This window comes from Rattus norvegicus, chromosome 19 (genome assembly GCF_036323735.1).
Source record: "Rattus norvegicus strain BN/NHsdMcwi chromosome 19, GRCr8, whole genome shotgun sequence".
Taxonomy (NCBI): domain Eukaryota; kingdom Metazoa; phylum Chordata; class Mammalia; order Rodentia; family Muridae; genus Rattus; species Rattus norvegicus.
The window spans coordinates 9,968,575-9,993,519 of record NC_086037.1 but is presented as its reverse complement, the minus strand read 5'-3'; the positions used below and the strand labels follow the sequence as shown (position 1 = coordinate 9,993,519).

At 49.0% G+C, this 24,945-nt stretch overlaps 1 protein-coding gene across 4 annotated transcripts in view; it reads left to right on the top strand.

Annotated features, from left to right (window-relative positions):
- Adgrg3 (adhesion G protein-coupled receptor G3) overlaps positions 1–15,070 on the top strand; it is a 28,696-nt gene extending 13,626 nt beyond the window's left edge. For 2 of the 4 annotated variants that reach the window (XM_006255126.5, XM_039098148.1), the window contains 10 exons: positions 3,272–3,407; positions 4,971–5,117; positions 5,917–6,051; positions 6,535–6,574; positions 6,703–6,794; positions 6,930–7,042; positions 9,194–9,474; positions 9,632–9,725; positions 10,032–10,306; positions 13,893–15,070. In XM_006255126.5, coding sequence (XP_006255188.1) covers positions 3,272–3,407; positions 4,971–5,117; positions 5,917–6,051; positions 6,535–6,574; positions 6,703–6,794; positions 6,930–7,042; positions 9,194–9,474; positions 9,632–9,725; positions 10,032–10,306; positions 13,893–14,005 — 1,426 coding nt within the window. In that variant the 3' untranslated portion in view covers positions 14,006–15,070. The remainder of the gene's footprint in view (positions 1–3,271; positions 3,408–4,970; positions 5,118–5,916; positions 6,052–6,534; positions 6,575–6,702; positions 6,795–6,929; positions 7,043–9,193; positions 9,475–9,631; positions 9,726–10,031; positions 10,307–13,892) is intronic. The other 2 variants (XM_006255127.5, XM_039098149.1) reach the window with 1 other exon arrangement.
- The last annotated feature ends 9,875 nt before the right edge of the window (positions 15,071–24,945 follow it).

The window sequence follows — 24,945 nt, the reverse complement described above, 5'->3', positions numbered from 1 at the left end:
CTTTCTTTTTTTTTTATTATTTATTATATATGAGCACACTACCGCTGTCTTCATGCACACCAGAAGAGGGCATCAGATCCCATTACAGATGGCTGTGAGCCACCATGTGGTTGCTGGGATTTGAACTCAGGACCTCTAGGAAGAGCAGTCAGTGCTCTTAACCACTGAGCCATCTCTCCAGCCCAAGAGCTTTCTTTTAAAAAGATAAAAATTTCGTATATTATTGTGTTTATAATGTGCGTAGGCCCATGCCTGTCACGTCTACATAGTGAGTTCCAGCATAGCCAAGGCTACACAATGAGACCTATTGTTAAAAAAAATTAAAATTAAAAATGTGTTCATTATTGTGTTTATGATGTGGGCAGGGCTGTGCATGCCACTGCACACCTGTGGGGGTCAGAGGACAACTCTATCCAGTCGGTTCTCCCTTCCCACCTTTAGGTGGGTTCTGGGACCCAAACTCGGGTCACCAGGCTTGCTTGACACATGCCTTTGTCCGTGGAAGCACCTTGCTGGTCTGTGGCTCAGTTTCCTTTTTTCTCCCTGCCCCCCTTTCTCTCTCTCTCTCTCTCTCTCTCTCTCTCTCTCTCTCTCTCTCTCTCGGCTCAGTTTTCAAATGCTGAATTTCCACCATATAATATAATTAGCACTCAATAAGCGTGTTCAAAGAGATTTATTCAGATAAAATAGACAAAGCCAGAAGCACATGAGAAGATGCTCAACATCACTGGTCAATAAAGAGATGCAAAGCCACCAGAAGACACCTCTTTGCACCTATGAGATACAGTTAAAAACAATAACACAGGGCTGGAGAGATGGCTCAGCGGTTAAGAGCACCCGACTGCTCTTCCAGAGGTCATGAGTTCAACTCCCAGCAACCACATGGTGGCTCACAACCATCTGTAAAGAGATCCGATGCCCTCTTCTGGTGTATCTGAAGACAGCTACAGTGTACTCATAAATAAATCTTAAAAAAAAAAAAAACAAAAAAACAATAACACAAAGCCAGGCATGGTATGGCACACCTTTAGTCCCAGCACTCAGAGGGCAGAGGCAGGCAGCAGTCTGAGTTTGAGGCCACCCTGGATACAGAGTGAGTTCCAGGACAGCCAGGGCTGTTACACGGAGAAACCATGCCTCAAAAATCAACAACAAAAAAATGTAAAACAAAACCCTGTGTCGGCAAGACTATGGGGCTGGTGGAACTTTCATACACCGCAGCTACGGGTGTGAAATATTGCGGCCGCTGTGGAACGCCATTCGGTAGCTGACCAAGAAGCTATAGGGAGAATTACCATATGCCCTAACAGCGCTACTCATGGGTCTATGCCAAGGGAGTTTAGAATAAGTCTTCCATGAAAGCTCATTCATGGATTTGCACAGCATCCCTACTCACAGAAGCTGAAAGGCGGGCGTTCTTGTTTGCTTTCTGTGGCTGTGATAAACACCGTAGCCCAAAGCAACCTATGGGGAGAAAGGGTTTGTTTAGCTCCACATCTACACCGCAGTCCCTCTCTCTGAGGGAAATCAAGGCCAGAACTCAAGCAGGAATCCAGAAGCAGACATCTGGAAGGATGCTCCTTACTGCCTTGCTTCCCGTGACCCATTCAGCCTGCTTTTTCATTCAGCCCAGGATCCCCTGCCCAGCAGTGGGACCACCCATAGTGGATTGGGTCTGCCTCAATCATTAATCAGGAAAATGCCCCACAGACTTGCCCATAGGACAAGATAATGGAGTCAATCTCTCAGGGCCTCTTCCCAAGTGACTCTAATTTGTGCCAAGTTGACAAAAACTGTCCAGTCAAATGCCCATTTGTGGGCGGATGTGCAGAGCTGTGTGCCCATCAGAGGATGGATACGGAGAGCCATGTGTCCACCAGCGATGAAGATCTGTGTGTGCTCCTGGGTGGAGCAACGTATTCATATGCCCGCCCACTGGTGGGCAGATGAACAGGCCTGTAAGCCTAGCCGTAGATGGGTGCCTTTCATCCAGGAGGACTGAAACCACAATGAAGGATTCAGAAATGATGAGTGGAGACGATATGCTAAGTATACGAAGCCAGACTCCGAGGGCCCCATGGTGTGCGCTTCAATATACCGTAGATTCAAAACAGGCGGAGTTCGGACTGGATGTGGCTGGGTTGGTAGATGCTTTCCAGCAAGCACGAGTCCTGGCACTGAGAAACTGGTGTGGTTAGCACATGCCTGCAATCCCTGCCCTCCAGGGGAGGAGGAGGCTGGAGGATCAGGAGTTCGGGTTATCCTTAGCTGAAGAGTGAGTAGGAGTCCAGCCTAGGCTACGTGAGACCTTGTCCAAAGAATTAGATTAGTGGTTTTCAGGGGCTAGAGAAGGGGACAGAGTAGCTGCTCAGTGAGCATGGGGTTTCCTTCCATGGCGGTGGGGCTGTTCTAAAGTAAAAAGGTAGCAATGGTTTCAGAGCATCACGGATGTGCTCCATAATACTGAATACTACATGCTAAGACGGTTAATGTGTGGATCGTATCCGGCATGTTGCTGTTTTAAGCATGGGCTGGAGAGATGCCTCGGCATTCGTGAATACTGACTGATTTGTGAAGACCCAGGTTGGGTTCCCAGCACTCACTTGGTGACTCACAACCATCCCTAGTGCCATTGCCAGGCGATCTGACGTCCTTTTCTGAACTCCAGGCATGCGAATGGAGCATGTACTGTAACACAGGCCAAACACTCGCGCACACAAAATAAGCAGTTTAGAGACAGACATTAAGATATTGTCTTAGGGTTTCCATTGCCGTGAACAGACACCATGACCAAGCCAACTCTTACAGAGGTCAACAACATTTAATTGGGGCTGGCTTACAGGTTCAGAGGTTCAGTCCGTTATCATCAAAGTGGGAAACATGGCAACTTCCAGGCAGGCATGATCGAAGAGCTGAGAGTTCTACATCTTGATCCGAAGGCAACCAGAAGACCCTCTCTCAGACAGCTAGGAGGAGGGTCTCAAAACACACACTCACAGTGACACACTTCCTCCAACAAGGCCATACTGCTTAATAGTGCCACTCCCTGGGCCAAGCATATACAAATACATGCGTCTATGGGGGCTAAATCTATCCACAGATACCCAATCTTCATCCGGACTCCTTCAGGGTCAGTTCCCAAGTCACTCCTCTTCTTCACCTTAAGAGCCCAGGGTCTCTGGTATTCTGGATTAGCGATCACCCTAAGAGCCTGCTGAGTGGATGGCTCAGTCTGTAAACTCCTCCTCCCCCAATCCCTTGCCCCATGCAGATACTGGCTGAACTATGAGTCCCATCTGCTGGAGAATTCCATGGAGACCGTGGACATGCCTTTTGTTAAGGCCTTGATTCAGAACATCAGCACGGATGTCTCGGAAGACCTGCTTTACTCTCTGGTGCCCTCTCAGGTGAAGAGCTTCTTGTTGGCTGGCTCTGACCTCTCTGCTAGTGCCTATCAAAGCTTCCTAAGTCCTATTCAGCCGAGCTGTCAGTGAATTAACTGAATGAGTGGAGCCTGGTGGTGGATTAGCCAGGGTACCGGGAGATCCATGAACTGGCCCTCCGACCACTGCCCTTGATGTCCTCAGGAGGTCTCCCTCTCTTAGAGCCGTGGGGTGCTCACCTGAAGACTAATCCCTGGGTCATACAAACCTAAAGTGCCCATTAACCTCTCTGCCAGAGCACATATCTGAAGTCAGAGTAAGGGAAGGGCACGCTTGGCCTCTGAGAGACGGAATGGGAAGAGTCTACATTTACACTGGCCCAGATTCAAACCCCGTCTCTGCCCTTACCAGCCGTTGCCTTTATGGGCACATTTACTTTTCTGATCCTCAGTTTCCTCACCTGTAAATAGTGAGAGAGCGTTGCCCACTTTCAAGAGTATCGGAAGCCAAGCAGGACGATATCTTCCCAACACTCAGGAGGCAGAGGCAGGAGGATCGCTCCTGAGCTCCAGGCCAACACGGCTTCTTTCTCAAAACAAACCAAAGAGATTAAAACAAAATAAAACAAGCGATACACGTATTGGAAAGGAAATCTGAGTTAATACCAAGACATTCTTGGTCTGGCAAGGGCTCGGCAGTTCCCCACCATCCCTGCAGAGAGGAGGTTGAGGGCAGAGGTCTAGGGAATGGCTGAGTTGCTCATCAGCCTCTGTGGAGGCTGTGCCCTCTGGGTAGCATCTTCACTGGGCCATGACATCATTCATGTGACCTTTCGGACAAGATCTCGAAGGCAAAACTTGGGCTTCAGCCCCAACTCTTGGTCCCCTGTTCCCGTGAGCATGGGTCCTTCTGAAGCAGGGAGCCAGAGCTTGCTGAAGCTCTAGGGTACTCAGGTCAGAGACTAGACAAAGAACGCCTGGTGATTCCTATGGAGGCTTGTTCTAACATTCTAACTATGCTTGGTTTCTAAACCGCTTCGCCGTTGGGCAGGAGGGGCTTCCCAGTCAAGGTGAGCACGAGTCCCCCACACCAGCCTCCTCTCGCTTCTTCCTGGGATACCCCTTACTGCTCCCACACACACACACACACACACCCCACACACCCCCACACACCCCCACACCACACACCCCCACACCACACACCCCCACACACCACACACACACACCACACACACACCACACACAACGCACACACACACACGCACACACACACACACACACACACACACACACACACACACACTTAAAGGCAGAGCGTGTCTGTACCAATGTAGACATGCTCCACTGATCCCTGCGATGGGGAAACTGAGGCTCCACCGTTAATGCTTGTCCAAGGGCCCAGACCATGAGGAGCAGAACCTGGACTGAGTCAGGTGCTCCGTGTCCTGGCCCTGAGCTAAAAAGTCCTCAGATGCTGCCCCTCCACTTGGCATGCTGCACTTTCCCTCCCAACTGGAGTGGTTGTAGCATCTGACTTGGGGCTGGAATCCTGAGGGGAAGGTGGGAGCTGCTGGATCCATGCTTACAGATCCCGAGGCAGGTGATGCGGGGTGAGGACCAGCCTGCAGACAGAGTCCGACTTCCCAAGAGCCTGTTTGGAGCCTTGCCTGGCAACAGGTCTGCAGTCCGGTTGGCCATAACTATTCTAAACATTGGTCCAGGAAATGTCTTTAAGGTAAGAGGCCTGCTGGGAGCCCAGGAAGCGGCAGTATTTTTTTTTTTTCTTTTTTCTTTTTTTTTCGGAGCTGGGGACCGAACCCAGGACCTTGCGCTCGCTAGGCAAGCGCTCTTCCACTGAGCTAAATCCCCAGCCCCTGGAAGTGGCAGTGTTAAATGCTCAGGGTCCCTGAGATTGTCTCTGAGGCAGCCAGGTCATCCATGAACCATTTCTATAGTCTGTAGCCCGAAGACTATTATGATACTGTGACATCAGCACCTACCAACTGTGTGTGGTGTCCAAGTGTGCTCGTGTATGCTTGTGTGTCCTTGCACATGCATGAACACACATGCCCTTCTATATTCCTGAGTGCATTTACTCAGGTGTGATCAGATGTGATTGTGTTTACATGGCAAACCTGCTATCCCTTGCCAGTGCCTGCTAGGTGTGTGTTCCTGAGACATGCATCCACCCATGTAAGCTTGCATGTATGTCCCCTTGGATCTAAAAGCACTCGTCCCCCCAACCTCGAAGCATTCACTGGCATTTACCCCATTTCCTGGCTGATCTTAGCCACAAGCTCTTCCAGTTCAGAGGGTTGCTTTTCAGCAAGGTGTTTTAAGAGTCTAGAGCCCGGCCCTGCCTAGCACCACCCAAGCATATTATAGAAAGCAGAAATATGAAAGGTGCCTATAGTCCCCAGGTACCTGATCCCCTGGTGTCCCAGGTGAGGGCATGTCCTAGAGTTCAAGACCTCTATATAGGGCAGGAATGGTCAACCTACCCCATAGCTAGCCTCCTGCCAATCTCCTCCCAGGGCCCCAGGCTTCTTGAGGACAAAGGCAGCAGTGTGTTGAACAACCGCATGGTGGGCTTGAGTGTGGGCCAGATGCACGCCACCGGGCTGTCAGAACCTGTAGAGATCACCTTCTCCCACCAGCATCAATCACCTGTGAGTCTTTACCCTGGGGCCTGGCAGTTACTGTGGGGGCACACGATGCATGAGCTCGGAGAAGCCATGCATGGGACCTTGTGCCCTTTACCCTTCTATGTGTGCCCAGAAGAAGTCATCAGGAGCGTGCCCAGTTATGCCCAAAGATGTCTGTCTGCCCTGCACACGTGAACACACGTGCCCCTACACCCTCCTACCCCCATGTTCATAAATGTGTGAGGGCCTGGAGGACCCATCTGTGTATAAGCTTTCTACCCCCACCAGGCAATGATCTTGAAGGCACGCATGATCAGACCTTCTAGTGCCATATATGTTGTGTGTCCCACATGCACAATGGTCCAGGGAGCGTCAGCTGATATAGTCAGTTTTCTCATGTAGGCTACAGAGGGCTTCCTCTTAAGGCACACACAGACCCCTGGTAATACCCTCTTTTTCCCCGTGTCCTGCCTCCCTCCTCTTCTGACTCACACTCTCTGGTTTCAGAATGTGATCCTCACCTGTGTGTTCTGGGATATGGCTAAAGGTAGGTTTGGAAGACCACTTCCGGAATGAGAAAAGAGGAAGCTATGGGCTTCCACAGGGCAGAGGCTGAGGATAGAGGCAGGCCCGCCCTCCCCTCCTGCTCCGCTCTTACTTTGCTGTGGCCCACAGGAGACTGGGATTCCCACGGCTGCTCCACGGAGCCGGGGGATGGAAGAACTGTCTGCCGCTGCGACCACTTGACCTTCTTCGCCTTGCTGCTGGTAATACCCCATGCCATCCCGACTGCAGTGGTCCAGCCTCTGTCCCTGGAAGAGGCTGCCTAGCTGGCTGGGGTTTGGGAGATGTGTAGGTCTGGCCTCTCAGTGATGTGATCAGAACTCGGGGGTCATCTACAGAGGCCGACCCTGGACCAGGCCACGGCACGGACTCTCACGCGCATCTCCCAGGCAGGCAGTGCAGTCTCCATGATCTTCCTGGCCTTCACCATGGTTCTCTACGTTGCCTTCAGGTAAATGAAGACAGACACCCCTTTTTCCTCCTGTCCTCAGGGAAATACAGGATAGGGATAAGGTGTCTTTGTTCTGTGGTCTCTCGTTGTCTCCTCTGGTCTTTGGTTAGCTCACTGAGTAGGTGGGACATCGGATTGAAGTTGAAAGTGGCAGAAACTCAACTCAGATTGGCCAGCGCAATTCGAGAGGGATTGATTTGTGGAACTAGAAAACTCACAGCATGTGGCCTCCAGGCAGGGAAAGAACTAAGGGATCCCACTGAAGCCCTGGGGATTGGTTTCTCCTTTCACAGCTTGCTCTCTCTCTTGTCAGGATGCCAATTTCACCCTGATGCCTTGAGAACTTTGGGCTCGGGTCCCAGCTCCTTAGATACTCAAGCAAAAACGAAGCTCCAGAATTGAAGTCTTTAAGAACAAACGTTTCAAATTAATTGTAGGCTAACTGGAAACTGCAAAAATAGCACAGTCTGTGGTTCCTTCCCGGAACTTCCCCAAGTGACATGTCGTATGTAGCTGTACAGTATCATCTAAGCCAGGAAGTTGGCAGTGGCAGAGCATAGCTAAGTAGTCTCAAGATCCCTTCAGCTCCATTGCTTTACACATCATGTGTGTGTGTGTGTGTGTGTGTGTGTGTGTGTGTGTGTGTGTGGTGTGCATGCACATGTATGTGTATGTATGTTTATGTAGTATGTATGCACACCTGCACATGTGTGTGCATGCATGTACATGTGTATGTATGTGTATGTGTGTGTGTATTCAAGACCCCTTTAGCTCCACTGCTTTACATATCGTGTGTGTGCATGTGTGTGTGCATGCGCATGTGTGTGCATGCACATGTATGTGTAGGCATGTTTATGTAGTATGTATGTGTACCTGCACATGTATATACGTGTGCGTGTATGTATAATGTGTGTACACATGTGTATGCACAGGCATACACATGTATATTTGTGTATGCATTTACATGTGTGCATGTGTATATAGTGTGTGTGTACACATATGCATGCACAGGCATACATATGTATATGTGTGTGTGCATGCATGTACATGTGTATGTGGGTGTATATGTGTGTGCGCATTTCAGTGAATGTATGTGTTCATATCCACATAGGAGTCTTGTCTAAATGAAACTACATGGCCCAGTCTTCAGAGTGGTCCTAGTTGCAACGGATGGCTGAGTATTAGCCAAGTGTGTGATCCCTGTGGGCACAGGACTCTAGGGGTCACACTCCAGGGATGCTGAGTGTTCTACGGGTGTGCATGTTTATCTCATGAATACTCAGTTGTTTTAGGGTTTGACTTTGATCACAGACCAACAACTGATTGGGCCACGATGGTTGCAGGGTGGAAAGCACAGGCTGGCCAAGCCATTTGGCTACTCTTGGATTAGTAACAAGGGACTAGCTACCATCTCCACAGTTACTTGTGATTAAGTGTGGGGAAGGATGCCCCTTCAGGGATACATGAACTTCTCTAACAAGGAGCAGGCACAGGACAGACATAGGAACAGACAGCACTGTCACTTGGCTGTCCTGAGCCAGGGTCTGGCCAAGAAACCCTCAGACTTCCTAACTTGAAGGAGTCTGTGGGATCAGCCTCTGCTCAGCCTTGCCTATCCCTATCCCCTAGAGCCTACGCTTGCCGGAATCCATCTAGAACATTCTTTGGGCTTTCCATTTTCCAGGCCATGGATTCCCTACTGTCCTTCTCCTGTGCCTTTGTGCCTCAGTCACTAAGAGAAGCCCTGGGCTTCAGCCCCTGTGAGCTCACTCATGTCACGCCTCCCCTCTCCCACCCGACCGAGTACTGGTATAGAACAGTCCCCAGCCCCAGTCCCATCCTCCGTGTCAATTCCTCAGCATCACAAGTTACACAATTTAGCTAAGGAATCTGTCAAACGGTGAGGTTGGCAGGACCAGCAAGCATCCACAGAGCCCAGAGAGCCATGAAGGGGCTTGTGGATTAGAACCTGAGAGCTTGCACACTGACTCCTAGCAGAGGAGGAAACTGAATGGTCAGGCATGAGGAGATGGGCACGAGGATAATGGCAGCTGTCGGTGGCACAGAACTGAAGCAGGGAGATAGACCAGCCTGGACACCCCGTGCAGGCTGCGGCTCCTTGGGGCTTGTTCACTTGCTCTTCTCTCCCAGGTTCTCTCTGCAGAGGTTCAAGTCTGAAGATGCCCCTAAGATCCACATGGCTCTGAGCACCAGCCTATTTCTCCTGAATCTTACCTTCTTGATCAACGTGGGGAGCGGCTCTCAAGGCCCCCCAGCTTCCTGCTGGGTCCGAGCTGCCATTTTCCACTACTTCCTGCTCTGTGTCTTCACCTGGATGGGCCTGGAGGCCTTCCACCTCTACCTGCTGGTCATCAAGGTCTTCAATACCTACTTTGGACACTATTTCCTGAAGCTGAGCCTGCTAGGCTGGGGTAGGCACAGGCTGGAGGGGTAGAGGAGGCTGCAGGGTTGATGGGGAAGAGCCTAGGGAAGCCCAAAGCTCGAGTGATGGATAGCTGGAGGGACGGAGGCAATCTCTATCGAGGGGACGCTGGCAATGCCAACTCTCCCCCTCCCCCTTGTCCACAGGCCTGCCTGTTCTTATAGTTATTGGTGTTGGAAGTAGCAACAGTTACGGGGTTTACACCATCCGCGACCAGGAGAATCGCACCTCACTGGAGCTGTGAGTGGGGCTGAGGGGTGCAGAGGGTATGGAGGCCTTTGGTTTCCCTGGAGGGAAGAAGAGGAAGAGGTCTTAGGGAGGGGGCCCTCCATGTCAAGGTTGGGAGGATAGTCAGATCTAGCTGGCTTGTAGTACAGGGGGTAAATAGAAGTCTGGAGTCAGAAAGGGAAATAAAGGAGGAGGCTCAGGAAAGCCAATGGCAATGGGGGACATCTCCTAGGTCACGAAAGATCATCCGGGGAAGTATCCTGGGGCAAAATGGTCAGGGATTTCCTCCCAGCCCCAGCGGCTATCCACCTCCTCCAGGTGCTGGTTCCAGAAAGAGCCTGCCCTTTATGCTACTGTCCATGGCTACTTCCTTGTCACCTTCCTCTTCGGTGCTGTGGTGCTGGCAATGGTGGCCTGGAAGATCTTCACTCTGCCCAGTGTCACAGCGGGCAAAGGACAGGGGCAAACCTGGAAGTCGGTCCTCACTGTGTTGGGCCTCTCAAGCCTGGTGGGCATGACCTGGGGACTGGCTGTTCTCACACCCCTCGGCTTGTCTACCGTCTACATCTTCACCCTCCTAAACTCTCTGCAAGGTAAGTCTCCAGGGAGGCCACAGGGTGTCTCACGGGCACCAAGGGGCACTGGTAATTGAGGAAGGTGTTCTATAGATCACAGGCTTCCACAGAAACTAGCTCAAGTCAAAGGTGCTAATTTTAGATATCCAAGACTCTTGTGAGATCCAGGGAAGCAAGGGTAGTTGGTGTCTTGGGGCTGGGATCAGAAAAAGCCACATAAATCAAAGCAGATGTCCCCACCTATTGTTTTGGAGTTGAGTATTGTCTCCCGTCTAGCCTCTGTGACAACTTGTTCTCTCTGCTTTCCAAAATGGCTGCTGACTCTGTGCTCAGAGTCAGATGACCAGTTCTCTCTAGGAAGTCAGGGTCATGAGATTTGTTGTGACATGACGTAAAATCCTTATGAAGCTTTCAAAGTATTAGTTTTTGGTTTGGTTTGGTATGGTTTGGTTTGCTGCAACAAAATTGTCCACTGTCTTGTGGTTTCATGGCTGTGAAGAGACAACATGGCTGAGGAAGCTCTTATAGAGGCCAATATTTACTTGGGGCTGGCTTACAGTGTGAGAGGTTCAGTCCATTATCATTATGGCGGGAAGCATGGCAGCATCCAGGCAGACACGGTGCTAGAAGAGCTGAGAGTTCTACATCTTGATCTGAAGGCAGCCAAGAGGAGAGACTGTTCAACACTGGGTAGAACTTGCATACTAGGAGACCTCAAAGCTCACCCCCACAGTGATCCACTTTCTCCAACAAGGCCACACCTACCCAACAAGGCCACACCTACCCAACAAGGCCACACCTACCCAACAAGGCCACACCCACTCCAACAAGGCCACACCTCTTAATAGTGTCCTCTCCTTGGGCCAAACATTCAAACACATGAGTCTATACAGGCCAAACCTATTCAACACCACCACACACAACTAAAGCAACTTAATAAAGGTCTTGACTCTCATTCAAGAGTGCAGAGGATGCAATAATGGCAAAGGCAGGACACAGCTAGTTACACCATCCCTGCTTCAGGAAAGAGACGGACAGACAGGTGCTGGTGGGACGCTCTCTCTTTTTACTTTTTAAAATTATGGTTTTTTTTTATGTATCTATTTATCTATTTGTTTACGAGTGCATGTGCATGTGGAGGTCAGAGGACAGCCTGGGAAAGTCACTTCTTTCCTTCCACCATGAGGGTCCCAGGTTGTAACTCATGTTGTCGGGTTTTCTGGCAAGTGCCTTTAGGCACTGAACCCTGTCACCAAGCCTCTTTCACATTTCTTCCAGGTCCTTGGAATGGTGCCCCCAACTTTTAGGGTGGCCCTTTCCACCTGGATTAGCTGATCCAGAAGCTCCCTTACAGTTACTTACTCTGGGGATCAGAGGTGTGTCTCATAGGTGATTCTAAGTCCTATCAAAGTGACAACCACTGTTCACCATTTCCCAGGCAGGCGGTACTTATGTTCCTCATTCATCTAAGTCAGAGCAGTCCTTGTCCCTTGAACAGGCCATGTTTCATGGTGAATGGGACCCATGTGTGAGACTCAAGAGGTCTTCAATACACAGGGCATAGTACTAGAGTCCTAAGGGCAGTTCAGAGGCCAGCTCCAGAGGTTCCCCAGTAGAACACACACTTGCCCCAGTCAAACAACTGGTAAAAGCAGCAGTGAAGGGGTTGGGGATTTAGCTCAGTGGTAGAGCGCTTGCCTAGGAAGCACAAGGCCCTGGGTTCGGTCCCCAGCTCCGAAAAAAAGAACCAAAAAAAAAAAAAAAGCAGCAGTGAAATAGAAAGGTGGGGGGGGGGGGATTATTGAGAATAGCTATTCTGGACGAACAGGAGAAACAGCATCCTCTGCCCTGACTTCAAAAGTCTCGGGGTTATACAGGGAGGGCACAAAAGCCAGGGAGAGCAGCCTACACAGCCAGCATGCACAGCCAGCATGCACAGCCAGCACCTTGTTAGTCATTACCTTAAAACAACCACACAGGGGTCTGTCTGCAGTAAGAAAGTGGCTCCCGCCTTGGGGTAGCTTCAATTTTGTCAAAGGATACTTGTTTCTTAGACCTGCTATTCCTAGAATTCAAGGTGGCTACAGGAGAGGAAGACTCAGAGAAAAGAACAGGTCAGAGAGGGGAGGGAGCGGTTAGGTCTTCACATGTAGTACATGACTGGAGACCATCAGCACCACTCCTGTGCTCTGGAACAGGATCCTGCAAAAGCTACTGGTTAATAATCTACTTTCTATGTTAATTAAACAAACAAACAAGCAAGCAAAAGTCTGGGGTGATGGCTCCACGGTTAAGAGCCCTTTCTGTGGGCTGGAGAGATGGCTCAGCGGTTAAGAGCACCCGACTGCTCTTCCAGGGGTCATGAGTTCAATTCCCAGCAACCACATGGTGGCTCACAACCATCTGTAAAGAGATCTGATGCCCTCTTCTGGTGTATCTGAAGACAGCTATAGTGTACTTACATATAATAAATGAATAAATCTTTAAAAAAAAAAAAAAAAAAAAAGAGCCCTTTCTGTTCTCACAGAGGTCCTAGGTTTAGTTCCCAGTACCCACACAGGAGGTTCTCAACTATCTGTAATTCCAGATCCGGTGGCTCCAGGTACCTTTTGCAGCTTCTGACTTCTGCAGCTACCAGGTGCACATACATATGTACAGGCAAAACATTCATATGTAAAAAAAAATCTTAAAAGACAACACGGGGTTGGGGATTTAGCTCAGTGGTAGAGCGCTTGTCTAGCAAGCGCAAGGCCCTGGGTTCGGTCCCCAGCTCCAAAAAAAAAAGACAACACACACACGCACACTCACACACACTCAAACACACACACATACACTCACACACACACTAACTGCTTTAAGGTCATCTAAGATGGTTCCCAGAAAAACAATCGCAAGTGCACATTTGGAAAGCCCCAGAGGTTTAGAGTTGGGAAGAGAGGCACCTGAACTTAGAGGTGGTGTCATTCTTCTTGCACGGCCTACATTACTGTTTAAGCCTGCGCCTGGCACTCTGATGAGCCGACATCATTCAGTTTTCTTGTCACCCTCCCATGCGCAGCAGAGCCTGTGGTACCCTTTAAGTTCTCGACCTTGGTATTGTTGTACAGTGTTTTCATTATAAATTCCCTTTGAGCACAAAGCTTGCATTTCTCAGTCAATTTGGTATTCTGGTTTTTCTACACTCTACTGAACCTCCCTTTTCATCTTGCTAACATGCATCCTCTAGTAATCCTTTTTTTTTTTTTTTTTTTTTTCCGGAGCTGAGGACCGAACCCAGGGCCTTGTGCTTGCTAGGCAAGCGCTCTACCACTGAGCTAAATCCCCAACCCCTCTAGTAATCCTTTATAAAGGGATGGGGTGGGGAGACCAATGGTTTTATACATGTGAGAATAATTTTGTTTTTGGCGATAGATACATGTGCAATTTATTTCAAGGCTGGTGTTTTCTGTCTCTAAAGTTTTTATTCCGCTCTGTTTCAGGAATAGGTTTCTTTTTTTTTTTTTTTTTTTTGCCTAACCTTTTCATTAGGTGCTTGGACATTTATAGTGGAGTCCCTTCTGTGTCCCTGCCTGTTCTGGGCTCACTGAAACCCTCTTTACCACAGGACTCTTCATCTTCTGCTGGTTCATCATCCTCTACTTCCCGACTCAGAGCACCACAACCTCCTCCTCTGGCACTGCCCGCCTGGACCAGGCCCACTCCATGTCCCAGGAGTAGCCTATCAGTGGCTGCCATTTGCTCTCACCTCTGGCTGGTTTGTGGGACCACGAACAGTTACCTACTTCCTTCTAGACTCCATTGCCTTCTCTGTACAGGAGGGAGAGGGTGGGGACCAAGCAGGGCCATGTGGCTTCAAAGTTCCCGTTCAGGAGGCTGGAGAAATGACTTAAGAGGACACTGGTTCAGTTCCCAGCACCCACGTGGCATCTCTCAGCTGTCTGTGACTCTAGCTCAAGAGATCTGACGTTCTCCTCTGGCCTCCAAAGGGCACCAGGCATGAAGGTGTGGCATATATACACGGTAGGCAAAACACTCATACATATACAATAGAAATTTAAAGAATATTTTTAAAGCTCCCATTCAGATGTGTTCATGGGTCCAAAAAGCCACACATGCAGATCTGCAGGACTCTAAAGTCCCTGATCCGCAGCTGACAGGGTTATCTTTACCCCTGCTGCTAAGGAGACAGATCTCTATGGCTAAGCAGCTGTTTTCAGTCATGGGCCACCTCTAATTTCACCAGGAGCCTGAGTCACAGAGGGTAGACTTGGTAAAACCCCTTAAAGGGACCCCAGGCCATTGTTCTGTATGTGCTAGGGGAGCAGAGGATAGGTATGTTTGGGGCTATGATGAGCTTACATCTACCCTTGTCTTTGCCGCCTGGTTGGGGCCTATCCTCATTGCTTGGTGCGCCCGAGGGTTGAGGTCCTTCTAGGTGCCCAGGACACTTGCAGAAAATGCCACGGAGAGAGTGAACTTCCAGCAACATTCCCCCACCCCTTGCTCCACTTGGCTTCCAGGGCTGAGGTGCAATTCTGATCTGCTGTCATTGTGGGGGCAGAAGGAGAGGGTTCAGAACTGGACCCATGTCGGCTCCATCTTATATATGGCCGACGGGGGAAAGGGGAGAAAAGGCAGCTCTTCCCACACTGGCTGTACTCTTAGAAGAAACAGGTTGCTGGACAGCCTTACCAACCATTTCAACCCAGCCTGAACATCAAGCCAATTATCATCACACATTAAATGTTAATTAAAATAAACAAATAATTGTTGCCCAAGCAAGTGGATGTATCTGTTTGTAATAACCTGATAAGACTCCCAAAGAAGGGGATGCCTCAGGCAGGGTTTAGGTTAATCCCCTTGCTCTGGGTGGCTCAACCTACACATGGAAGGTGGTTTTCTTATGGAGTCTCAGCTGCCTTGCAGGAGGCCCTGGCAGCCCTGATCCCTGCAGCCTGAGGCATTTCCTTTTCCCTGTCTTTGTGGAAGAAAGGAATTTCACTAGAGCCTGTAGGGAGCCTTTTGTTAGAGGAGGGAGGGAAGGGGAAGGGAAAGAAGGGTGGGGGAGAGGATCTGAAGGGGAAAGGGAAGGAGGAAGTGGGTAGAGAGGGAGAGGGAGGGAGGGAGGGAGAAAGAGAGATGGAGAGATCTAAACGTAGATTTAAGCTCGGAGGCTTGAAGACCTGATGTGGTAGAACACACCTGATGGCCTGGCTGCTCAAGAGAGGCTCCCACCCGATTCAGTGACCTAGCAGTCCCCACGGATGCTTGTGTGATCTGGGTGGCTCAGGGTTACAACTTAATCGGTCGGTAAGGAAGTCTCTTTTCTTCCTCCTTTTGGATAAAAGAGATCATATGTTTTCTCCAGAGGTGCCACGTAGGTCCATTATCTGATCAGATAAGACGGTGGGTCATGGGGCCCGCTCAAGAGGGTTCAGTTGTGTCTTTTACTATAAGTGGGGTTCCTAGAACACTATAGAGTTCCAGTTGGGAAAGGAAAACCACTGTATATGGTCAGACCCGGAGTACAGTTCTTTGCTGTGTTAGTGTTCTTGTTTGAAATGCCTCTAAAAAGAGTAACTGGGCCGTGTGGGTAGCCCTCACAGCCAGTGTTCACTGTGCTGGACGCTCAGCTGTCAAGACTCTTCAATCAGACTTCGAGGCGAGGGGCTCCTTTCCCTCCCATGTCCCCTAAATTCTCCTCCTTCTCCAGCCTTAATGAGAAGCAAAAGCCCAGCAGGAATAGAGAGAGCCCGATATGGTGGGTTACACCTGTAATCCCAGCACTCAGGAGGCAAAGGCGCTGATCGTCACAAGTTCAAGGCTAGTTTAGCACACATCCTGAGACCTTGTCTCAAAAAAGAAAAAGAGTAACACAAGTATGGGGGCTACCTTTTTTTTTTTTTTTTTTGAAAATTTTATTTATGTATGTGGATACTTTTTGTCTTCCTGTACTCTGCATACCAGAAGATGGCTTCAGAAAGTTGTGAGCTGCTATGTGGATGCTGGGAATTGAACTCAGGCCCCCGGGAAGACCAGTGAGGGCTTAACCACTGAGCCATCTCTCCAGCCCCGAGATCTTTATCATCAACCCGATTGCATCTGGAATCAACTCAAGTCAACCTGTGAGAGATTTTCTAGCACAGGTTTTTTTTTGGAACCCACTCTAAGTGAGTGGCACCTTCTGGTGGCATCCCAGATAAAAGGACAAGAAAGAAATTTTGCCTGCTTGCCCTCACTCTGGATGGCAAGCTCACCTATCCTGCTGCTGTGGCATTCCTTGGCTGATGGGGTATCAACTTCTTTGGGAATCCAGTGTGTAAGGCTGGAAGTGAGTCTTAACTACCAGGAGGCCCCCCCAAGTGAGGCACGAATTGGGGTCCACCTTCAATGAGTCTCTCGTGGTGAGTGACTAGAAGGCGGGTGACCCCCTAATGGCTATAACAAGCAGTTTTTATACTTTTTAGGGTTACAGGTTACATCAGCAAGGTTACAGTTTAAACTTACTGGCTAAGCATATTGACCTTTGAATCTATTGGCTAGCAAGCATAGGACATGCATACGCACTCTATCTGGGACCAGAGGGTCAGGTGACTATCAGCCGGCAGTGCATTCTGCGGTTTTTCAAGAATGTCCCCGCTCCTCCAGAGAACTGTGGGTGGAGAATGGAACTTGGCCTAATCTTCACCTGAGGCAGTGGGTGTAAAGCTGGCGAAAGCCCTTAGGGTCCTTCACAGGAACTCCATAACCTCCCTACTTTCTACCAGGCCAAGCCTCTTAATAGCTCTTATACTTCAGTAAGAACTAGGGTCCTTCAAGTGTAGACTGAAGACCAAGAAGCTCTCCAGGAATCTCCCAGGCCTTCATCCATGGATCGGGCCTGCTACAGCATCCAGGAATTTCCAGATTCTAGAGTAGCATAGTTGGGTTACCTAGACCAAGTCCTTCCTGTAAACCAGTCACACTCCTCAAACTCATATATATGTATGTATTCATTTATCAATTCTGTTCCTTTACAGGATCCTAATACAAGAGCTTGCCTTGCTTTGGCCTACAGTGCACTCCTCACCTCCCTCCCCAGGCCTTTATCTCTACTTAGCTTCCAGCCTCCCTCCCTCCCCATTGCCAACACCCACAGCTGGGCAGTAGATGTGCCTGAGGGCTGCCAGCCCCTTCCTGCCCAACTGGGTGTACTTTTAGCCCTAGGAACATCTCTATTTCCTGACTTCTGGCTCACAACAGGAAGGCAAGAAGGCTGCTGCTGTGCTCTTGAAGAGGATCCTGTGGTTTGGACATGGTGTCTGTTGAACCACAATCTGTTTGGGTGGACGGGCTTGGGCCTTGTCAACACGGATGTTTCTCATGCCTCAGAACTGATGGTGGCGTCATCTCAGAAAGAACTGCCCCAGACTCTGACAGGCCTGAATATGAATCTTGGCTTTGTAACTCAGGAGCTGTGTGACACTGGGCATGCAGTCTTGCCTCTCAGAGCCTAAAGTAAGATATGTATTACAGAGTCCCTGCCTTGTCTGAGAGGATTTAAGGAACGTGGAAAAGATAAATTTCCAGTCCTGATTCCTAGTGACCCCCATCCTTCCCCTACCTCTTAAAGAATGACTGGCCAAGGGTCCTGTTGCTGTTTGTATTTTGACGCTTCCTCAAGAGGGGCTTACTTGGGCAAGGAGTGAAACATGAACTCAGTTGACTTCATGTCAACCTTCTCCCCATTTTAACTGGTCAGATAAAGGTTAGAGCCTGTGAGAGACGAGAAGAAGGAGAAAGAGGAAGACAGAAGAAGAGGAGGTGGAAGGAAGATGAAGCAGAAGCATGTGACCTGAAGGAACCACAAATCGCAAGGGATCTCATAGATGGAGGATAGAGTAGTTCAGTGGTAGACCTGTTCAATCTAGGCAGCTTGTATTCATATTAATTGAGTTGTGTTTTCCTTGCACGGACTTATCGGGGTGGGAGATTTACCGCAACGTAGCAACCTTTCTACTCAAAGCCCGCCCCAGGCTGGGTTGAAGCCAGAGTGGCACTTCTGGGATGCCAACTCCACTCAGGGCCAGGAATCCAGGATTCTGGACTCAGGAGAGCACATGTCTGCAATTCGACACTCAAGAGCGTGCAGAACCAATGATAAGACAGTGGGCAAGTCTGAGAGAGACTTGCAGGCAGGAGGTTGGCAAGTTCCGGGTCAGCCTGGGCTACTCTGGTAATTTAATGAGAACTAGCCCCATAGGCTCATATATTTAAATGTTTAATCTCCAGTTGATAAACTGTTGGAAGGATTAGGAGGTGTGGCCTGATGTAGAAGGGGCGGGCGACTCTTCTCCAACAGCAGGGAGGAGGTTGGGGCAGCTCATTTTCTAGAGTCCCCACAAAAGCAGCTCCCAGTGCACAGCAGAACTCCTAGGCTGATCCAAGAGCATGCTGAATATACCAGCAGGGACTGACAGGCAGAACTCTTCTGTTGTTGCCTGGCAACAGTAATTGCCCAGGAGGGTACATCTGTTTAGAAGAACCAGCATCCCAAGGTGGTATACGGTGGGCTGTCTCTGCCTTGGCAGCTCCTGGTGACCGGGAAAGCAAGACTTCTATTGCTGCCACAGGACCATGGCAGAGTGGTTTCCTGAGATGTCAGCACTGCCAGCACATGACCCCTGTCATCAATGAAGGTGACTAAGCCAGAGCATGGCCTGCCCTCTGTTGGTGGTCATGGTGGAAGAATCCCTACCTTATCCGTTGCTCTGTGTTGTCTGCGCACTTCATAGTGAGCTTTTTAAGTTTATTACAAGACAGGTGGTGGTGGTGGCGGCGGCGGCGGCGGCGGCGGCGGCGGTAGCTGCACCTGTGGCTCATGCCTTTAATCCTAGTACTCAGGAGGCATCAGCAAACAGGTGGATCTCTGTGAGTTCAAGGTCATCCTGGGCTGTTATATGGAGAAACCCTGTCTCAAAAATAAACAAAAACACAAAACACATGGGAAATAGGATGAGTTTGCTCTATGCTCTCATTAAATATCTTAACATTGAAATATATGAAATTCTTCCCAAATTAGCATGTGAATCCAAATTGTGATCCCTGTCAATTTTCCTGAGATTGGGAAATGTGGTGTCGCATGCTTTCTGAAGCCTCTCCCTCCCACCAGGTTCACCTACAGTGGAATTACGTGTAACCTGTGGTCAGAAAAGGCAGAGGAAGTGGCTTTAAGGGTAAGGGCTTGTGCTTCAAAGCCTGGTGGCCTGAGCAGAAATCCCCAGACAACCCACATGGTGGGAGGGGAGAACTGACTCCTGACCAAGCCAGCTCGGTCAGTGAACAGGTTCTCCAGGGCAGCAGCGAGGATTAAAAAGAAAAATGACAATTAGACAACGCTGTAGCATGACCCCAGCCAGTTCTGAGGCTGGGGCCGGTTTATTTTTTTCCTGATCTGCTTTTTATATCACTTTAATTACGTGCAAGTAATAAGGTCAGTTCTAGGTTAAAGAACAAGCAAGACAATAAATACAGTTAGCCATGGAACAAGGAAAGCAGTAAACAAAGTTCCACCATCACTGTTTCTAGGGGCTTATCAGGATGACCAAGCTATCTGAGCCTACTTCCCTGTCCTAGCCCAAAGCCATATTCTTGCCTGAAGCCTATTTCTTTGTTCTAGCCCGAAATCAGATTCCTGCCTGAGCCTACTTCCTTGTCCTGGCCCAATGTCAAATTCCTGCCAAGCGCCCGGAAAGCTCTCCACAGACTCCCACAGGTTGTCCTCTGATCTCAAACATATGCCTTCTACCCCTCAATAAATAAATGTGTTAAAAAATACTAAAATGAAAATAAAGGGGTTGGGGATTTAGCTCAGTGGTAGAGCGCTTGCCTAGCAAGCGCAAGGCCCTGGGTTCGGTCCTCAGCTCAAAAAAAAAAAAAAAAAAAAAAAAGAGAGAGAGAGAAAATAAAGGACCAAATCCTTCCCCTTGCAGCCTAGGAACCAGAGGTAACCTGGTTCAGGTGTGCACTGTGGATAACATTAACCAGAGATATGGGACCAGGCTGCCTCTGAAGCCCCTAAGAAGGGGCCCCCTTTGTCTGGGGGACCCAACTCCCTTCAAAAATCAGCTGCGTGCTGTCTGATGTATTAATGAGTCTCTTACCCTGACGATTTAGTTCAGTTACCTTTTCTCCAATCTCCTTATCTTTGCCCATTTAAACTAACACATTTTAAAAGTATGCATTGAGTCTATTTGTATGTGTCCAAGTGTGTCTACATGTATTCCCTGCAGGCAGGAACCCATAGGGGTCAGAAAAGGCACTAGATCCCCGGAACTAGAGGTAACAGGTCCCTGTGAGCCACGAGCAGTAAGCACTCAGCCCCCTAAATTAACAGTTTTCTTTTTATTATTTGCTTTGTTTTGTTCGAGATGAGGGCTCATGTCACTCAAGCTGGTCCTGAACTCAGGATCCTAGTATCTTCCCCACCCAAGTGCAAGACAGAACCAAACCTAGGAAGGTGTGGGCCAGCTAGCCTAGTTTACAGGGCACAGTGCAGAAGCAAACAAGGAGGCCCTGCTTCAAACTAGGCGATAGGTGAGGCCCAACACCCTCAGGTTGTCCCCTGACCTCCATATACAGAAACCTGGACACACACATGTTCGGTGAGGCCCAACACCCTCAGGTTGTCCCCTGACCTCCATATACAGAAACCTGGACACACACATGTTCCCTGACTCCTGGAATGGATGTCCTTTGCCACCTCAGGACTCTACCCACAGGACGGTCATCACCAGATATGGGCCCTTACATTTCCAGAACTCTAAGGTAAATAACCACTTTTCTTTAGAGCGTTACCCAGCCCCAGACACATTGTTGTACCTTGTAACCTAGCACAGAAGAAATCAGACTCAGCTTGGGATGCTCCACCCATGTCTGAGGGGAGGGGACACATCCGGAGTTTAAAGACCTGTTTAAGGAATTTAGCTGCTTACAAAACAAGTTTTAACATGTTTAGCAAACTGTCTGATCACTCAGCATTTCAGGTAAGAGCGTTTCACTCTCATCAGCCTCTGTACCCTCATCAATGCCTAGGGATCTGCCAAGCCCTACCTGGGGTCACACTGCCAGAGAAAGACCAGACACAAAAAAAGATCAAGGTGAAAGAGCAACATAAACCCTTCTGTCTCCACTTAAGGACTAGGCCTGGTTTTGGGATAAATAAAAAGGCCATAAGGTACCAGCTCCACTAACAGACCACAAATACCAGAAACTAGGCTCTAAGACACCAGCTCTAGGAACATAAAATCCAGAAGATCATAGCCCCCACTTGCCCCCAAAGAACAGCCTGGGGATAACCGCAGAAATGGGGAAATATCTTACCTCAGAGTGGGCTATTTGTGTCGGGCAGCCCTGTCTCACTCTATGGCTAAAATGACAGGGGTTGGGAATTTAGCTCAGTGATAGAGTGCTTGTCTAGCAAGCACAGGGCCCTGGGTTTGGTCCTCAGCTGGTGTGTGTGTGTGTGTGTGTGTGTGTGTGTGTGTGTGTGTGTGTGTGTGTGTGTGTAAAGCCGAGATAGCATTCGCCATTACAAGATGGCGCTGGCGGGGCTGGGGATTTAGCTCAGTGGTAGAGCGCTTACCTAGGAAGCGCAAGGCCCTGGGTTCGGTCCCCAGCTCCGAAAAAAAGAACCAAAAAAAAAAAAAAACAAAAACAAACAAACAAAAAAAAAAACAAGATGGCGCTGGCTTCCGCTGCGCCAGCCTGACTTTCTTTCAGGAGACTAGCTGTGTGCGCATGTGCAAGAGTGTGTTCGTGCCAAGTCTTTGCCCACCCTGGGGCATGCCAATGAAATCATGGGTAAGCGACCAATCAGGCGTGGACACGCCACATTAGGGTGTATATAAGCAGCGCCATTCTGGGGCTCGCTCTCTCCTCTTCAAGATGCAATAAACGCTTTGCTGCAGAAGGATCCTGGTGTCTGTGTGTCGTTCTTCCTGGCGAGACGTTGGGCGAGCAACGTGTGTGTGTGTGTGTGTGTGTGTGTGTGTGTGTGTGTGTGTGTGTGTGTGTGTGTGTGTGTGTGTTTCATGACAGAGGGATGCAGACCGATGACCAGCTGTGACCCCCGGCATGGCACCCACCAATGAAATTTTAGATTACCTAATCCTTCTAGAGAGTTGTCGTCTCCCCGCCCCCCCCCCCCCCCCCCCAGTTCCCTATGAGAAGGCCTGCGTGTCTTTGTCTGAGGTTGCCATTTTGGAGAATGGTTCACACACACACACACACACACACACACACACACACACACACACACACACGCACGCACGCACACACACCCTGCCCTGCATGCTGGATGTTTCTGCAGAATAAATGCTCTTTGTCTTTGCACACTCTGGGAGTCTGGAGTTTTCCTTCAGCAATGTTATGTTCAGACCCTTCAAAGGCACCTGGGGAGTTCTGGGGCACCTACACCGACGTTGGTCAATGGAGGGACAAAGAGATAATTAGTGTGACTCCATACAGCAACAAGGTGAATCTTAAGACTACAACTTAGGGGCTGGAGAGACGGCTCAGTGGTTAGAGCACTGACTGCTTTTCCAGAGGTCCTGAGTTCAAATCCCAGCGACCACATGGTGGCTCTGATGCCCTCTTCTGGTGTCTGAAGACAGCTACAGTTTACTTATATATAATAAGTAAATTTTAAAAAGAAAAAGAAAAAAAGGGGTTGGGGATTTAGCTCAGTGGTAGAGCGCTTGCCTAGCAAGCATAAGGCCCTGGGTTCGGTCCCCAGCTCCGAAAAAAAGAAAAAAGAAAAAAAAAAAGAATACAATTTGGAAAAAAGAATACAACTTAGAGGAAATGAGCTGGATATGGTGGTACACACCTTTAAAATTTTAAAATTTTATTTTTATTCTTTTGAGATTATAATAAAAATTACATTTCTTCTTCCCCCTTCTCTCTCTGCAAACTGTCACATCCCCCTCCCTGCTCTCCTCCAGATTCATGCCCTTTATTTTCCATGATTGTATTGTATGCATACATGTCTACGTATATACATAGATAGTCCTAATATAACCTGTCAGTCAGAATAATGGTACTTGTATGTATATTTTCAGTGCTGACTGTTTGGTACAGATAACCAACTGGTGGGTGTGCACCTTTAATACTAGCATTCAGGAGGCAAAGGCAGGTGATCTATGCGAGTTTAGGGCCAGCCTGATCTATATAGTGAAATCCAGACATCCAGGGCTACATAAAGAGACCCAGTCTTAAAAAACAAAAGGAAGGGTTGGGGATTTAGCTCAGTGGTAGAGCGCTTGCCTAGCAAGCGCAAGGCCCTGGGTTCGGTCCCCAGCTCTGAAAAAAAAAAAAAAAAAAAAACCAAAAGGAAGAGAAAAGGGAAATGAAGTATGAACAGAGTATTGGCTTTGAAAATACACACATGCAGGCTGGGGCAGAGGGTCAAAGTGACTGCTGTACAGTTACAAAGACTGGGATTGGAGGGCTGGAGAGATTGCTCAGTGGTTAGAGCACTGACTACTCTTCCTAGAGGTCCTGAGTTCAAATCCCAGCAACCACATGGTGGCTCACAACCATCTGTAAAGAGATCCGATGCCCTCTTCTGGTGTGTCCGAAGACAGCTACAGTGTACTTATATATAATATAATAAATCTTAAAAAAAAAAAAAGAAAGAAAGAAAGAAAAGACTGGGGTTGGAATCCCCAGACCCCTAACACTGGATGGAATAGTAGACAGCTCTGATCCCAGTGTCCCTACCCTACAGTGAGGTGGTAGAGATGGGAGGCCCAGAGCTAGCTAGCCTGGCAAGCAACAGAAGAGATGCTGCCTCAAACAAGGTGTAAGAACTGAAATCTGATATGTCCTCCGAGCACACATGCGTGCACGCACACGAGATTTTTTTTTTCAAAAGATTTATTATATGAGTACACTGTGGCTGTCTTCAGACACACCAGAAGAGGGCATCAGATCGTATTTACAGATGGTTGTGAGCCACCATGTGGTTGCTGGGACTTGAACTCAGGACCTCTGGAAGAGCAGTCAGTGCTCTAACCGCTGAGCCATCTCTCCAGCCCGCACACGAGATTTTTTTTTTTTTGTGCCAGCAAGTAAAGCAGTACTGATTTTGGAAAATGTGTGCCAGAGGGTGGTGGGTGGGAAGAGGGTCAGAAACCCACCTTCCACCCTTCCCACCAGCGGCACCGGTTTTCCAGTCCCTCTTTCGTCCCAGGTTACCTGGCCCTTCCAGGGACTCTGAATAATGATGGTTGCACATTCTTTCACCAGCTTCCCCTACTGAGTTTAGTCTACTACAGTTAGGAGAAGCTTGTTCTCCAAAGGCTTGTATGTTGGTCCTCGGCTCCTGGGAGGCGGTGGAGTCTTTAAGAGGTGAAGGCTTAGGTGACTGGAGGTGTGCCCATGAAGGAAGCCTAGTCTCTTCCTCTCTCAGTTCCAGCCCTGGGCCCTTTGCCACCCTAACACCATGATGGCACCACAGCGCCAAAAGCTACAGGGCTTGACTGACCTTGGTTCCAAACCTCCAAATTGTGGGTCAAACTTTCTCTATCTTTTTTTTTTTTAAGATTTATTTATTCATTATACATAAGTACACTGTAGCTGTCTTCACACACACCAGAAGACGGCATCAGATCTCA